Below are 18025 nucleotides of genomic sequence, written 5' to 3'. Positions count from 1 at the left end.
ATTTTGACGTCAACATAAAACATGGCAGTGAGCAGTACTTACTATTGAGATAATCAAAGAGGGAGAGGGGGGATATTGTGTTTACTGGTTTATTCATGGTAACAGAGAGACTCAAAGGTTCATGTAAACAGATGAACCTGAATAAGACCTGAACCAGAGTATGGACAACAGCCAGGTTACATCATGCATGTAAAGGTAGTCATTCATGTTCCAATATCCTTACAACTCACACAGGAGAAGGAGAATGCAATCGGGTGTGTGCATGTGTGTGTCTGTGCCACATTGACCTTATTCACATGGCGGCCATTTTGAAGAGTCCAGCTCTGTGCTACTGTTGTTGAACCAAGATAGATCATACAAACGTTTATCATTTCACATTCTCCACTAAAAACATATTTGGCCCTTCTCCCTCTGGAGAAATTGACTCATGATCTTAACCATAAATCGGACAAATTCTGGAGACTCTGGAGACCTTTGCATTCTTTCCTACAGAGACTTTGACCTACTTGTTTGTCCCTGGTAGGCGATGGCTGATTGCTCCATCTGTATGTGCTATTTACTTGTTTCTTGTCGTATTCCCGTACAATTTATCTATATTTATTATTATTTTTTTATTATTATTATAATTTTTTTTTTTACTTGTTTTTCCTTTCAATTTAACTTTTATATATTGCAGCGTCTGTTGTTGGTTTGGGGTGGGATTTTTCTGTTTTGTACGTTTTTCTGTTTATGTTGAGAGGTGTGTATGTGTTTGTTAAATTTAAAAATCAATTAAAAAAAACAAAAAAACAAACATATTTTAAACGAATGGAACTCAAGTATCCAGAGGGATATGTTTACATTTTAACATATTTAGTCCATTATCGCTAACTAGCTAGAGTCTAGCCTAGGTAGCTAGCTAGTAGCTTACTAACTAGCTAGTAAGCTAACTAACTTCCCTGCTAAATTAAAAAGTTGTTGTGGTGGTTATTCTCAAAATTGCTAGCTAATTTAGTAACAGTTAGGTTTATCTGTATTTTGTGCTCATTTATGTGTTTAAGTAGCCTAATCCTACTTTTATATAGGATGTGCCAATCTTCCGGGTAAAGTTTCCCAGCCCTAGTGTTCAAAATGGCCGCTGTGTGAATAAGGTCCATTGAGCAGCTCGGCTGACACTGAGTCTTACCGTCCTGTATTTTGGGGCAGAGCTCACACGGGTCTCCCCAGCCCTCCTTCGACATGTTGCTGCAGCAGCACTTGGCTTTGGTGGTGTTGAAGGCCTGGGGCATGGAGCACTTACCGCTCTCAAAGCGGGTGAAGCAGTAGCTCTCGCGGGTGTCTGGACACGACAACAACGACCGAGGAGCGAAGCATGAGGACAGGCTGTTCTGTTCGCAGGGCGTCTGACAGTTTCAACAAGAATTCTGAGAATTCAAGTCAGAATTCTGACTTTTCTCAGAATTCTGATTTTAATCGCAGAATTTTGACTTTAATTTCTGACTTTAATCTCAGAATTCTGACTTTATTCTCAGATTTCTGACTTTAAACTCAAATACATTTTCCATGTGGCCCTAATCCTCTTCCGTATAATATAGGAAATAAATCATTACAATCATTACGTTAATTTTGAGCAATTAATTACGGTAAACAGAAAACACACTAGATAAACTGGTGAAAAACTGGTTTTCTGGTTAAGACACTGCTTCTGTAAACTATATCTAGATAGATAGATAGATAGATAGATAGATAGATAGATAGATAGATAGATAGATAGATAGATAAAAATAATAATAATAATAATAATAATAATAATAATAGTAATGATAATAATAATAAACATGCAGCTCAAAGTGCTTTACATCAATAGAAGGCAGATAAAAGACAGATAAAAAGATAAAATTCATATAAAAGAACAAGCAAAATGTATTGCATTAAAAGAATCAAACCAAGTAAAATAGAAAGATAAAAGAACACAACAAATACTCCCACTTTTAGATGCACATTGTGAGTGAACCCATATGATAGATAGATAGATAGATAGATAGATAGATAGATAGATAGATAGATAGATAGATAGATAGATAGATAGATAGATAGAGGTTTGTACCGTGACACCTGCGTCCGTTCTCTGACAGGATAAAGCCCGGCCTGCAGATGCACTGAAAGCTGCCAGGAGTGTTGCTGCAGGTACCAAACAGACAGATGTTTGGGTCTTCATAACATTCGTTCACGTCTGGAGAACAGGGGACAGGCGGTGCAGGGTGATGTTCCATCATGTTCTTATTACCATCCTAAAATCAGTGACTCTGCTCTGATTCCACAGGATGACACTAGATGCACTCAGTAGGCATTTTCTCTCTCTCTCACACTCACAAACACATAAAAGGGATTAGGAATTACTTGACCTTTAGGACATTTTTTTTTTCCTATAAAACTATTTCAACATGAAATATGTGGTATTTGCTCTCTCTCTATATATATATAGACCAGGTAGGGGAGAGCAGGGCATGTTGGCACACTTTTACTCATTGGTATATTTCTCAGTAGTGCCTTACTACTGAGATACAACATATATATTTCTAGCTAGACTAAGGTCTTTTCTAAAAAATGGCATTTTCACTACACTACTGACTCCATTGATTCACATACCGCATGGTGTATTTAGTAACACTTTACAATAAGGGTCACTAAGTTAAGGGTTAGTTAATGCTTAATAAGCATTAACTAACCCTTAATTAACAGTTAACTAATGTGTAACTTACTAATGGTGTTCATGTTAACTAAGGTATTAATTTATACATTATTTAATAGTTTATAAAGATGACTATTAAATCATGTATAAATGAATACCTTAGTTAACATGAACACCATTAGTAAATGATTACCAGACACATTAGTTAACTGTTAATTAAGGGTTAGTTAATGCTTAAACACCAAGATTTTCATTATTTACCTTTAGGTATCAAATTTGTTTTGACTTAGACTGTTATGTTCAACATAGGTAACCTCTTATTAAGAAAGTTAACATTTGTGTTTTTTTTGGCTCTAAAATATTTAGTTTCAGCAATAAAGCCACTGAGACAACTAACCCACGTGACAACTTGCCCCGCTCTCCCCTACTCTAGTGAAACAGACACATAGGTTTTCAAACGGTAAACACCCTAAAGTCCTAACTCTAAACTTGTATATGTGAGGACCAGCAATCACTTTCTATCCCTGTGAGGACATTTTACCAGACACACACACACACACACACCTTACCAATACAGTTGTCATCGATAACGATGTATCCTGTGGGACAGCGGCAGCGGAAGGAGCCGTCCAGGTTTTCACATGTCCCTGGATTGCACGTTCCAGGGAAAATCACACACTCGTTCATATCTGGAGACAAGGAACACAGGAATTAAACAACAGTACAGTCAAAGTAAAGGCAGGGGGCAGAAGTATGGGGAAATGAATTATCCTAAAAGTTGAAACACATTGAAATACAAATGACCCAATGCATGAGAACCAACTCAATTCAAATGTTTTTTGGACATTTAGGAGGTGTTGTGTAATGGTAAGAATACACAGTGTCGGTCATATGTAACATATTACATATGTCTTGTTACTAATTTCAAAATAAATTATTGACTTTACATATTACTTTCCAAGAGCAGTAATTAACTATATTACTTTTTGCTTTACTCCCAAAAAATAATTCTTAATCCTATAAAAATGGGTAATCTCAGAATCTTCCAGTATTTTTTGGTAACACTTTCCAATAAGGGTTAGTTAATGCTTAATAAGGGTTAGTTAATGCTTAATAAGGGTTAGTTAATGCTTAATTAACAGTTAACTAATGTGTAATTTACTAATGGTGTTCATGTTAACTAAGGTATTAATTTATACATTATTTAATAGTTTATAAAGATGACTATTAAATAATGTATAAATTAATACCTTAGTTAACATGAACACCATAAGTAAATTATTACCAGACACATTAGTTAACTGTACTAATTCGTAACACACTAGCTTTTCCCTTACCAACGCAGTTCTTAGCATCCAGGGTGGGCTCGTACCCTTCATAGCAGATACACTGGAAGGATCCCAGGCTGTTGATACAATGGCCATTCCTGCAAACCTGGCCGTAGGATGCTGTGCACTCGTCAATATCTATCAAACACAGTCCAACAAAAAAATCTGAATCCAAACACACACGTACAGCCTATATTTACTCTCCTATCTATCTAACCCTAACTGCAGAAAATAATAAACTAAAAAAACAACTGCTTTAGCATACAGTATGTTAAGTGACCACAGGCGATTAGCATTATCCCAAAAGTGAGAAAATGAAAACTTAGCAGCTCTAAGGCTAGAGGGTTAATTCATTATAATGGCAATTGTCTAAGCACCAAATCTGGCACAAAGGTTGCTCCCTATGGTAGAAAAAAGATTCAGCTATGGAGCCAATATGGCCCCTGCTGCCAAATAGCACTGAGTTCAGTGGTGAAAGGAGTGATTATGCATCTATTGGTAACACTTTACAATAAGGATCACTAAGTTAAGGGTTAGTTAATGCTTAATAAGCATTAACTAACCTTTAATTAACAGTTAACTAATGTGTCTAGTAATCATGTACTAATGGTGTTCATGTTAACAAAGGTATTAATTTATACATTATGTAATAGTCATCTTTATCAACTATTAAATAATGTATACATGAATACCTTAGTTAACATGAACAGCATTAGTAAATTACACATTAGTTAACTGTTAATTAAGTGTTAGTTAATGCTTATTAAGCATTAACTAACCTTTAACTTAGTGACCCTTATTGTAAACCCATCTTTTGATCAATTTCCTATTATCAGATTGTTGTAGTCAGATCTAAGAACAGACAAATCATCACTCGCAAGAGGGTTATTTTACATAATCCCACAATATTTGTAATTTAGTTTAGAAGTCTTGGTATGCAAGTATGTCAAAGTTTTGCATAAATTTTTGCATAAATGTTAAGCCAAATCACTTGCTTCAAGAACTACCATATAATTTTAATTAAATTAAGTGACATGGTTAAATGGTCACAGTAATTATTTATATTACTATGTAACTGTACAACAGTTTATATGGCTCCTGAATTTGATAACCGATAGATGAAGTTGGCACAGTGATGTTACACTACAATATTTACTTGCAGACTTGATCAGCTTAGGTGCCTTTATCAAAATGAGCTGCCTCACATTATAGTTAGAAATTCTACAATATGCTATAGCCAGAAAAATGTGGGCAACTTTATAAGAACTTCTATGATTGTTAAACTTAACAAGCTACATAACGTCTCAAATCATGATAGCTTTACTTTAATTGATGGAATGATAAGCTATGAGCTATTCTCTTCTAATAAAGTTTGTATTTGAGTTCATGAACACAATGAAACAAATTGAATGATGAAATAAATTAGAAATGAAATGAAATACATTTACAAAAAGGTAATTATGATGATGATGGGACATGGGGTAGTACGGAAGCGTAATGCATTCACTTGAGAAAAAAACAACCTGTTTTTCTGAATTAACAAGATAATTCTCTCGGAAAAACAGAGCAGATTTTTTTTTTTTAAATGTTCCGTTTTTCTGAATTAACAAGATAATTATCTCAGAATTCTGAGAAAAGTTTTCATGGTTAAAAAATAATTCTGCTCTGTTTTTCTGAGATAATTATCTCATTAATTCAGAAAAACAGAGCATCTAAAAAAAAATAATTCTGCTGTTTTTCTGAATTATCTCAGAAAAACAGAGCTGAATTATTTTTTTCCATGAAAACTTTTCTCAGAATTCTGAGATAATTATCTCGTTAATTCAGAAAAACAGGGATTTTTTTTTTTCTCAAGTGAATGTATTATGCTTCCGTAGGGTAGGTGAGTGTATCTAATGGCTTGAGATGATTTGTCTGTCCTTACATCTGACTAGAACAAACAGTAAATTTATTAAAAGATTAATAAGGACTCCCGCCACCATTGGATGGTACATTTTAGAGTGAGTTTCTTCCTTAAATGCCATCATTTACATAAATGACTCATAAAAGGGCATCCAGGATGGTCAGAGATAACGTCTTATCCGTGCTCTGTTCAGAGATTCAGTTTGTAATTTACCCATGCAGTCGTTGCTGAGCGTTAGCTGAAAGCCTGGATGGCACAAGCAGTTGTAGGAGCCTACTGTGTTCTTGCAAGTCCCATTGCCACATGGCTGATATTCACACTCGTCAATATCTGTAAGGAGGCAGGGGGAAATGAAGAGAAAGAGAAAATAGAAAGAGGTACAAGAAAATCATATTATTCAAATACATTTCTATTAAATCAATGTCATATAAAAGTGCTATTCATTATTAATTATTTCATTAAAGAGAATCAATGTAGAGAATCAACGTACTCAGTGCAATGGGAATATGAAATTATTGGGCCATAATGACAAACAGCCAGAAATAAAGCTTTCATACAATGTGCCCGTCTGAACACATAGCAATGTTAGAACCAGTCACAGTTTTTGCTTGTTGCTTGTTCAATAAAGAATTCTGGCATTGCAACATCCCTCATTTCATTTCCTCATGACACCCCAGATGGTAGTCTAGTTTAGATGCACAAATGATGATGGTGATAAAACATAGAAGAAAAAAAAACTAATAAAGGAAACTAATAAAAATGCTAATAAACACACAAAAAGAGGAGATGAGATAAAATACCCCAGGCGGCTTCCGAACCATGTTAACTCAAAAGAAACAAACAAGCAAAAAAAAAAAACAACAACTCAGCTTTCCTCTCTTTTCTCTCTCAAAAGTTGAAATTAGTTCAACTTTTCAAAGCAGAATTCATAGGCACTTCATCTCACAGCCAATCAGATTTTAGTAGGGGTTGACATCACCTCTGACTAAAACATTCAACGAAGGCACCTTTAAAGAGTAATAAACCCCCAAACCCAAATATGTGTGGTTCATGAACTGGCCGTCTGCTATTGGCTGGTCTTTGGTACCAGGTGATGTAACCACCTGTTGTACTCTTTAGAAGGTGACATCACCTGGCACCAAAGATGTCAGGCTTTACCACAGATTTGGATTTTGGGTTTAGTTACTCTGAGGTACGGAGCACTAGAAAGATCCAAGCATCCTTAGGCAATGTGCACCCAAACTGCACACCACCTATCCAGTTATCCAGTCATCCTGAGCTGCCACCCAGTGGACATCGCGCTAGAGGTCTTCACGGGTCCAAAATGATGGACCCGAATGCTAATGGACCCGGGAAATTCGTTCCAAGATCCGATTAGACCCAATAATTGAAAAAAAAAATATATATACCGACCCGTTTTTGCCCGAGATATTACAGACCCGACCCGGTGCATGTCCGAGAGGAGAGAGACCAGAGACCCGTCTCTCGGGTCTATTTTATGGACCCAACAAACCTGGTAATTAAAATTGCTACTAAAAATGCCGTTCTACTGCTAAAAACGTTTATCATGTCGGATACAGCATATGGTAGCCTAATAAAAGTAGATCAAAATAACAGAAAGACTTGCCAAGTTGTGCCGTTCTACAGTTTGTCCAGTAGATGTCAGTGAGACTCCAACTCTCCAATGTTTTTTTCACTTATTTTTCACTTAGTTTCGCTCTTGTAATCTGATCCCAGGTCAGCCTAATCATCAGGCAAGTTACACAGCGCTTCCATGCGTTTCTCGTCTCGTCACGTGATCAGCGCTGATCACGGGTCTTCTCGGATCCACTCGGGTATTACACATAATGATAAACAGACCCGGGACCCGCGGTAATAGAATGGGACCCGACCCGATTGACCATAATAAAACGTGGACCCGAACCCGTACGGGTCCCGGGTCGGGTCTCGGATCCTAGGGTCCGAGCAGACCCGTGAAGACCTCTACATCGCGCGCCACCCAGTCGACAGCGCGCGCTGCCGAGCCGAGGTTCACAAATAATATTATTTTGCACCATTACTTCAAAAGATAAAAAAACAATCTGGATAAGTGGAAGTTCACTCCATCACCTCTGCATTCAGATCGGTAGGCTCTCTGCGCATGTTCAGCTACACTCCCACCTTCTACAACAATGAACGTGCGTCAACAATGTCGGGAAGGGCTCGACAAATTTTCGAGAGTCTCTTAAATAATTCTACAATATTAAATTCATCTGTAAATATGAACTCCATTCTTGTTGCAGATGAGACTTAACTTCCTTGACTATATCTCCTGATTTCTTTCTTTTGTTATTATTCAGTATGCATAGATCAACTTCAGGTTCTGGGATTAGCCATGATGGTACAACTGACCAACAGACTGGAGGGCACACATTATTTCATTTGAATGAAATGGCTCTCCATAGTTATGGGCAAAGTCCTACTCAGACTGTAGTGACGGGCAGATGCCTCCCTCACGGGCTGAGGTGTAACAGGGCAACATGCCAGCTGGCCGTCATGTTCTGGTATGCACAGACAACACATCTGTCCTCACATGAACAGACATGGAGGGACTTGCAGACTTCCCCTATTGAACTGAAATAGTGCAGCAATCATTTCCTGCCTCTGAGGGCCGGTCATGTCTCAGGAGTGATGAATGTGGGGGTGGATCTCCTCTCTTGCCACATGCATGGAGACCTCATCTGTGGCTGCTCTCCCTGATGTGAGGGAAATTTGATATGGTAGATGAAGATGTCTTTGCCTCTTTGGTAGGGTCTGGCGTCATCATGACCAATCAAATCACTTCTTTTCCTTCCTTTTAAATGCCACGGCGCTCTGACAATTTCTTGATGGAGGGAACAGTCCGGAGTGGATCCACCACAAAAGCTTCTCACAAGAGCAAACTGATGTCCTTGTGTGGGAGGTGCAGAATCACCACGAGCGAATATACACCTTACATTAAATTGGGCTGTTTTGGAGAGGGCTGAAATGGAGCTAAGCTAGCTAATTCACTGTATGTTATGTGGACATACAAATTTCACTGATGTTTCGACTGACATGAGGGTGAGTAGATGATGACAAAGTTTTCATTTTTGGGTGAATTATTCCTTTAAGACCAATATATGAACCTACTCTATTGTGCCCGCACTGGAATTTGCCATTGGTTTTGGTTACACAATGTAAAAATATAGATTTGGTTTCCCTTGATTTTCTATCTTATCTTGCTTTTTAACACTACTCTCCTTAAAGAGTAACTAAACGCCACCCAAATCTGTGGGTGGCCATCTGCTATTGTCTGGTCTTTTTGCCAGGCGATGTCACCTTCTATAGAGTACAACAGGTGGTGACATCACCTGGCACAAAGACCAGCCAAAAGCAGATGGCCAGTTCAGTACCCTACTTTTCACCAGTAGGTGTCAGGCTTCACCACAGATTTGGGTGGGGTTTAGTTACTCTTTAAGGAACTTTAAACAGCAAAGGGCAGGTTTACTCCTCGTAAATTTGCTCCAGACGAGTCTAAGGTTACTCTGTGTCCTAAGCCAATACACTTTGTGTCCAGCCTTTTGTATTCAATGCAATCTTTTGACCTTGATGCCTAAATTCCTTCTTTGCAAAGGAAAGGAAACCTCTTGCTCTGTGCCTTGTATGGGCTTTGCACAATTACATAGCTTATATCCAGGCTTGTCATTCATGCAGTCAATTGGCTTGCGATCAAAGTGTGATCGTATACTTTTGTATTTTTTCAAAGCTGTGTGTGTGGTGTCATGTACCAAAAACACTCACAATCCATTTTGACACGTTCATTTTCCAGCATCTCTCTGAGCCTTACCAAGAACAGGCTGTTTCTGTCGCTGTGTCTTTAAGGCTCATTAATATTAACAACCCCTCTGTTCTGATTGGCTAACCGTTTCAATTGTGAAACGTGAGTCACTATAGCACCGGCAGCTACAGGTAGGGAAAACTCTCCGGTAATAAACAATGACAACCGCTCAACCGCTTTGAAAAAAACTTTGTTAGTCTATTATTTCTTACAAAAATGCTAATGAGCGAACCTTTGTGACGCCACAAAGTTACGGAAGTCCAAACGGCTCGTTTAGAGGCTCGCTGCACTAATATGGATTGTGTGGATTTAGTTGGCGACCATGTGTTTTGATACTTTCACCATGTTTAGATAGACCATCCAACTCCTTTATCATCAGAGAGGCAAGGGGAATCCTGTTTTACATGATATGAGACCTTTAAAAATCCATTGGAATTCTTAGTCACAAGCCTCTCATCATTCCATTCTCTGCATTCTCTGTGTGCACACCGGCAGCTAAATAGGTTATGAATATAACTCCAGTTCTCTGAAACCTATCACTCTAGGGCAGTAGGTAAACACCACATTAAAAATTCCCCACATGGGTTACTTTCATGACTAATAAGTTGAGTGAGGCCCTGAACATATTTCATATAAGAGTAAAAGTGGAACATATTTCAGAGTAAAAGCTCTCACCTGTGCACATTTTCTGGTTCAGCGTCGTCTTGAAGCCACTGTGACACACACATTCGTAACCGCCCCGGATGTCCACACACTCGCCATGGCTGCAGACGTTAGGGATCTCCAGGCACTCATTACGATCTTCCCCATAAATGAGGAAATATAGGAATAGGGAAAGAAGCAGAGGGCAGAAACATAAGAAGATGAGAAGGAGGCAAAGGACAAGAAATAGTGAACAATAAGACAATCAGACAATTAGCCATGTAAGCTAATAGCATGTTAGCTAGTGTGTAAATTAGATGTTTTCACAACAAGACAGTGATTGTTAGCTGACCGGAAACTATGGTTAGCTAATTACAGGGTTCCTACACATTTTCAATTAAAAAATTCCATACTTTTTCCAGACCTTGATTTGTTTTGAAGATTTTGTCTGGTGTTCAATATGATTTACGCAGAGAGACATCTTGCCCCTGCTAACTAGGTCATATCACTGTATAGATGAATTTTTCCCAGACCCTATGTCCTTGACCGGATTTGATTTTGGTGGGTATTTGATATAATGCATGCTGACAGCGGCTGGGTAATAAGAGCGTCCCTCTATCTGAACATTATTCTTCACATCAACAAAAACTGTGGACTCAAAGTGGCTCTACAACAACATAAAAGCTAGAATTATGTGTGTATCGGACCTGAACCGCAACATTTTCCATACTTTTCCAGACATTTTTTCAAATTCCCAAACTATTCAAGACCTGGAAATGATCAAATTCATTTTTAATACTTTTTCCAGACTTTCCAGACCTGCGTAGGAACCCTGTAATTAAAAAGCCGACATGACCAAACACAAAACCAATCATGTTACCAATGCAGGCTCCACTGCGCGACAGTTTGTAACCGCTGGAGCACTCGCAGCGGTAGCTCCCCATGCTGTTAATACAGTCAGCGTTCCTCTGGCACAGGTTTTCACCTTTGCTGCACTCGTCCATATCTGGAGATTACAATGCACACACCACAGTGGGAAATGAATGTCAACTTCCCCATTAAGTGATGAGAACATAAACACCAACATCATCCTCGTGTCCCGGGTAGATTGCAAAACTCCACAATCTCTGGACTCTTCCTCCAGTGTTTTTTGCAAAATAATTCCAATGACTCTAAGACACTTCTCAGCATTAGGAATGTATGTGAACCAATGCTCATGGTTTATTTCATACATCTATTTCTACAGAGTACTTCACGATACTCACTGCAATTCCCTCCAGAGCTGCAATCATAGTACAGAATGTTGTGTATTGAATGTGGAGTGGACTGATGTGCATTGGCTATAGTCCATCATTTATCTTACAACATTATTTTTGCACTGTATTCGTAGTCGTGCTGTCCTCGTCATGTGATGGTAAATACTGTGAAAGATGTGAATATATCTTTGATACATTTCTGCATTCATTATAGCTGCCAATGAAAGTGATTCTAATTTCAAGTTCATCAGAAATATAAAAAAAAAAACAACAACAGTGGAAGCAAAGTGACAGTTCATTGTAATAAATCAGCTGTATGCATTGAATATAACACATTGGGATGGAACAATTACCACATCCAGTTAATCTAGCCTCAAACAGTGATGTAGGGATCCGACAAGAGATACAAAATAAAAGAGTTCTTTGTTTTTTTTCAGAGGTTTGAGAGTAATTCATTCCCAAAACTTCTGTACATGATCCAGTTTCTAATGTGTTTCCCATCAAATGTTACCTTCACAGATGAGGAGCAGGTCGTTGTACCTGAAGCCAGTCGGACACTCACAGCGGAAACTCCCGATCTGGTTGATACACACACCGCTGGCACAGATACCTGGGATCTCTCGACATTCATCAATGTCTACAATACACGTGTTGCACACACACAGCACACAGATAAACACATCAATAAACCGAGTGCTACTAATTAAGGTACATTCTCCAAGTAGAATGGTGTCGTATCTTCTTGTTGAGACGTACCCACAGCTTTGCCTGTTTCAATGTCCAGCTTGAACCCGGGGATAATGTTTCCACAAAGCTTTGCATAGGCATCTGGAAAGCAGACGTCAATAGCTGAAATAGTGTTCATTTGGAATGGAACGCTGTAGAGTGTTTCTGAGTGTAGGGTTATACACAGTGGTGGAAGAAGTACTCTGATCCTTTACTTAAGTAAAAGTACCAATACAGCAATGTAAAAGTACTCCATTACAAGTAAAAGTCCTGCATGTAAAATCCTACTTAAGTAAAAGTACATAAGTATTAGCAGCAAAATGTAGTTAAAGTATTAAAGTAAAAGTAGTGGTTTGGTCCCTCTGACTGATATTTTATTATATATGACATCATTAGATTATTAATACTGAAGCATCAGTGTGTAAGCAGCATGTTACTGTTGTAGCTGCTGGAGGTGGAGCTAGTTTGAACTACTTTATATACAGTTAGCTAGTTTAGTCCAGTGGTTCCCAACCTAGGGGTCGGCCCCTCCAAAGGGTCACCAGATAAATCTGAGGGGTTGTGAGATGATTAATGGGAGAGGAAAGAAGAAAAAACAAAGTTCTGATACACAAATCTGTTTTCAGTTTTTGGACTTTTTCTCTAATCTTTGATTTTTGCTGAAATATTGGATCATTTGAACATTTATTGAAATGAAACCATGTGAGGTTTAGAGGGAAAAATCACTATTTGGTGGAGCTGTTAACAACTCATAGACATCTGAAATGTGACCCCGACTACACACTGCTTTTTGTAAGACGTCAAAAGCCAAAAAGGTTGGAAACCACTGGTTTCATCTTTAACAATGTGTTGTATTTTAAAAGCTTGTTATATTATCCATTGTGTCAAATCTCCATCTGAAAAGTAACTAAAGCTGTCAAATAAATGTAGTGGAGTAGAAAGTACAATATTTCCCTCTGAAATGTAGTGGAGTGGAAGTATAAAGTAGCATCAAATGGAAATACTCAAGTAAAGTACAAGTATCTCAAAATTGTACTTAAGTACAGTACTTGAGTAAATGTACTTAGTTACTTTCCACCACTGCATAAAACCTATTACATGGCACTTTTTCCTTTAAGACATTTAAGTCATGGGGAAAGATAATTAGTTGTTGAAGCAAGCTGTCTTACAAGGTGGCTGCCCAAGCATCACTAATCAGGCTTTAGAAAACAACACAGCAGGTTAGCATCATCTTTTCACTTGTGTTTCCTTAGAAAACTAGGTGTCATGTTGTGTCGAGTATTATGACTTTTGGCAACTTCAGCAGGTGGTGATGATTTGTGGGATAAAGTCTTGATTTAGTTGAATTTTTCTTCTAGGGAGACAAGGATATTGTATAAACCAGTGGTTCTCAACGTGGGGTCCGGGGACCACCAGGGGTCCTTAAGGGGGTTCCAGGGGGTCCCCAGCAAATTGATGAATTGTTAAACTTCACCATTATATCATTTACAAGAAGTTAACACAGTTACAGAATGCAGAAGAATGACTGTTTTGATCATAGTTTCTCTGTTATCTCTCTAACTACAGTATAGATAGTCATGGAATTCTGGACAAAATCATATCTGACAATAAAAGTATTCTCAGATTTGGGTCCGAGAGACAAATGGGGGTCCGTGGCCCTAATGTGTACTAACTTACGGGTCCTTGATATGAAAAAGGTTGAGAATCACTGGTATAACCATAGCTTTATCTGCACCCCTTCCTTCAATCAAATGGTTCATATTAGGGTTTTGGCATAAATGTAGCGAAGAGAAGTCCTGTATTAACAATTGCGGTGTGTGTGTGTGTGTTTGTGTGTGTGTGTGTGCTGTCACTGACCGGTTTCAGGGACAGGGCAGGCCTCGCACGGATTATTCCAGGCTTTGCCCACGTTGTAGGCACAGCAGCAGATTTTGCGGGTCAGGTTGAAGGCCATCTTGTTCTCACATTTGGTGCCAGTCCAGTTTCTGTAGCACGGACTCTTCCTCATGTCTGACACACACACACACACACATCCACAAACAGCTTCAGGATCAGCGTTGAGCTCAGAGGGGTGATGTGTGTTATTTCCCTTCAGTTGTCACTCGCCACATTGCGGTGAGTATGTTTACGCAATGGCACTTTCGTCAACAGAAAAGCAGCTCATTAGCATTCCCCATTCGGTTTAATTGGCAGTGCCTACCACAGCCTAACTCATTAGCATGCAGCTAGTGGTACTCATTGGTTTTAATAAGAAATGTTAACACAGCAATGTAGACATTTTTAGGATAGCTGCAGGACAAATGCTGACATTTTTTCCCACAAGTACCATAATAAAATGCCAGATTAAAATTCTAAATGTCAAACTTTCTTTTTTTTTTTGTTCTAGGGAAAGCAATAGTGGAAGTCTTAGTGCATAAAGAAAGTAATAGCAAGCAAGCTGACAAATCAATGTAAAAACGCAACAGTAACTGGCCTATCTATCTATTATAGGAGTAGACATAGATATGATACAGTACATATGCTCATTGGCCATTCAATGTGTAACATGTACAGTATATGCACATTTACCAGTTGGGTAATTGCTTCTCACATATAGGCCCATTTTACTTTAAAGACTCTACATCCCACTACTATAACTGGAGAGTGGTTTGTGTGTTTGTGTGTCCTGAGAGGAGAGGAGGAGAGGAGACAAGGAGAGGAGAGGAGAGGAGAGGAGAGGAGAGGAGAGGAGGAGGTTATAAATTCTAGTTAACTTAATAAGGCTTAGTATGTGTTGTTAAGGCTCTATGCTTACAGTGGACACTACACACTCAATAAAAGCCACATTCCCTACCTTAAATATATAATATTCCCTGTATTGCATGTTGTGTATATGTTATGGTTTATGTGGAAAAGCAGTTAATATACACATGTACCGATCAATTTCTACATTTCAAAATTTTCAAAATTCACAAATAACTCACCAACAATTCCCACATATTCCAGTTTATCTGCGCATGGCCCAGTTCATGTGAAAAATTTACATTGACCGGTTTGTTTGCAGATGATCCTCTGCGCTTCAATCAGCTCTCATAGCTTCGCTCGAATGTTAACAAGACGCACATGTTTTACCTCTGTTCACGTGGCACCATCCTATGGAAGCCCATTCCCACCACTCAGTAAAATAAAAAACGACTCAATTCTGACCTTTTTCCTCGCAATTGTGGCTTTTTTTTAATCTCAGAATTCTGACTTTATTTCTCAGAAATCTGACTTTTTTTCCTCCAATTCTGACTATATTTCTTCCAATTCTGACTTTATATCTCAGAATTTTGACTTTATTGCTTCCAATTCTGACTTTATTTCTCAGAATTCTGACTTTTCACAATTCTGACTATATTTCTTCCAATTCTGACTTTATATCTCAGAATTTTGACTTTATTTCTTCCAATTCTGACTTTATTTCTCAGAATTCTGACTTTTGTTCTCACAATTCTGACTATATTTCTTCCAATTCTGACTTTATATCTCAGAATTTTGACTTTATTTCTTCCAATTCTGACTTTATTTCTCAGAATTCTGACTTTTGTTCTCAGAATTCTGACTTTTGTTCTCAGAATTCTGACTTTATTTCTCAGAATTCTGACTTTTATTCTCAGAATTCTGACTTTATTTCTCAGAAATCAGACTTTTTTCCTCAGAATTCTGACTTTATTTCCTCCAATTCTGACTTTATTTCTCAGAATTCTGACTTGAAATCTCAAAATTCTGACTTTTTATCTCAGAATTCTGATTTTTTTTTGCAAGAGAAAATAAAAACAGAATAACGAGATATAAACTCAGAATTGTGAAAAAATTCTGAGAAAAAACTCACAAATGAGTTGTTTATTTCTTAGAAATCAGACTTTTTTCCCTCAGAATTCTGACTTTATTTCTTCCAATTCTGACTTTATTTCTCAGAAATCTGACTTTTTTCCCCAGAATTCTGACTTTATTTCTCAGAATTCTGATTTTTTTGGCAAGAGAAAAAAAGTCAGAATAATGAGATATAAACTCAGAATCGTGAAAATAAAGTCAGAATTCTGAGAAAAAAACTCACAAATGAGTCATTTTTTATTTTATTGAGTGGCGGGAATGGGCTTCCATACCATCCGAATGGTTTAGCCGTTAGTTCATCTTACACCTTACTCCTGCTCCACTCACCCATGCAGCTGTTACCGCCCTTGACCTGCATGTATTCCTGAGGGCAGACGCAGGTGTAGTTGCCCAGGGTATTGTAGCAGGTTCCCGGACCACAGATACCAGGATTCATCACACACTCGTCTATATCTGCAAGGGACAAGCCGTTCAGATAGGATGGCTCATACGTTTGAATTCAGTTATATGTTGGATGTGAGTGGTTTGCTTATTTATTCATTTATGATATGCTGGGATGGAAATATGTTGAAATGCCTGGCCAAACCTTCAAAATATGAAACATGAATAAAACATGCATTCACACATTCAGAAATGCTAAGTCTGTTACAAATCTGTGGTTGAATGTTAACAATTTATGTACCAATGAGAAACTTTGGAGAGCTGTACATGCAACTCATGAATATCCTGACCCAATCAAAACATTTTAGAGATATTGACAGATTGCATTTTACTTAATAGTCAAACCAGTGTACAGCATGTATGTTTGTGCCAGTCATTATAAAAATCACTCTAACTGTAAGATATAAAAGGTAACACTACAATAAGGGTAAGCAAGTTAAGGGTTAGTTAATGTTTAATAAGGGTTAGTTAATGCTTAATAATGGTTAGTTAATGCTTAATATGGGTTAGTTAATGATTAAAAGGGTTAGTTAATGCTTAATAAGGGTTAGTTAATGCTTAATAAGGGTTAGTTAATGCTTAATAAGCATTAACTAATCATTAATTAACAGTTAACTAATGTGTAATTTACTAATGGTGTTCATGTAACTAAGGTATTAATTTATACATTATTTAATAGTTTATAAAGATGGCTATTAAATAATGTATAAATTAATACCTTAGTTAACATGAACACCATTAGTAAATGATTACCAGACACATTAGTTAACTGTTAAATTATTTTTTATATCTTAAGCATTAACTAACCCTTAACTTAGTGACCCTTATTGTAAAGTGTCACCAATCACTCCAACTGTAAGATATAAAAAATAATTTTTAATAAACTTTGATTTTTTTTTTTAAACTCTGCATAATTCTTCTGCATAATAACTGATGCACGGGGATTGAAGTGAAAGGGATAAATTACTGATGTTCCTGTTTTGGTTTCCTTACCTTCGCAGATACGGGTGTCGATGTTAAGGTAGTATCCTGATGGACAGTCACACTGGAAACTGCCGAAGGTGTTGACACAGTTCCCCCCCTGGCACAGACCTGGCAGCTCCTGGCACTCATCTATGTCTATAGTTGGTTAGTAGTGGAATAAGCACAGGGATTCTCGAGACTGGGCCAGGCATTTTGAGGAAGAGGAGATAGTAGAAGACGAGGAGGAAGTAGAAGAAGAAGAACAACAACAATGACAAATACAAGAGGGACCGGCAGCAGAAATGCCCAGCCCCGAATTATAATAAAAACTTGAAATATCTTCAAAAACATATCCTGCTACTATAATTGGAGAGCGGTTTGTGTATTTGTGTGTCGCACCAT

At 37.8% G+C, this 18025-nt stretch overlaps 1 protein-coding gene across 1 annotated transcript in view; it reads right to left on the bottom strand.

Moving 5' to 3' along the window:
• The window catches only part of LOC139650852 (fibrillin-2-like), a 56243-nt gene that overhangs the window by 16511 nt on the left and 21707 nt on the right, over positions 1 to 18025 (bottom strand). The window contains exons 25-36 of the mRNA XM_071527636.1: positions 17654 to 17779; positions 16547 to 16672; positions 14222 to 14374; positions 12395 to 12466; positions 12150 to 12275; positions 11263 to 11388; positions 10416 to 10541; positions 6116 to 6232; positions 4009 to 4137; positions 3241 to 3360; positions 2087 to 2212; positions 1166 to 1318 (exon numbers count right to left, since the gene is read on the bottom strand). Of these exons, the coding sequence (XP_071383737.1) occupies positions 1166 to 1318; positions 2087 to 2212; positions 3241 to 3360; positions 4009 to 4137; positions 6116 to 6232; positions 10416 to 10541; positions 11263 to 11388; positions 12150 to 12275; positions 12395 to 12466; positions 14222 to 14374; positions 16547 to 16672; positions 17654 to 17779 (1500 nt within the window). The remainder of the gene's footprint in view (positions 1 to 1165; positions 1319 to 2086; positions 2213 to 3240; positions 3361 to 4008; positions 4138 to 6115; positions 6233 to 10415; positions 10542 to 11262; positions 11389 to 12149; positions 12276 to 12394; positions 12467 to 14221; positions 14375 to 16546; positions 16673 to 17653; positions 17780 to 18025) is intronic.

The sequence above is a fragment of the Centroberyx affinis genome, unplaced genomic scaffold (assembly GCF_046629955.1).
Source record: "Centroberyx affinis isolate AG114_WGS23_722 - 3 ecotype Tasmania unplaced genomic scaffold, CSIRO-AGI_Caff_v1 ptg001553l_1, whole genome shotgun sequence".
Lineage (NCBI taxonomy): Eukaryota > Metazoa > Chordata > Actinopteri > Beryciformes > Berycidae > Centroberyx > Centroberyx affinis.
The sequence above is the reverse complement of the archived record's forward strand: the minus strand, read 5'-3'. Positions and strand labels throughout refer to the sequence as shown.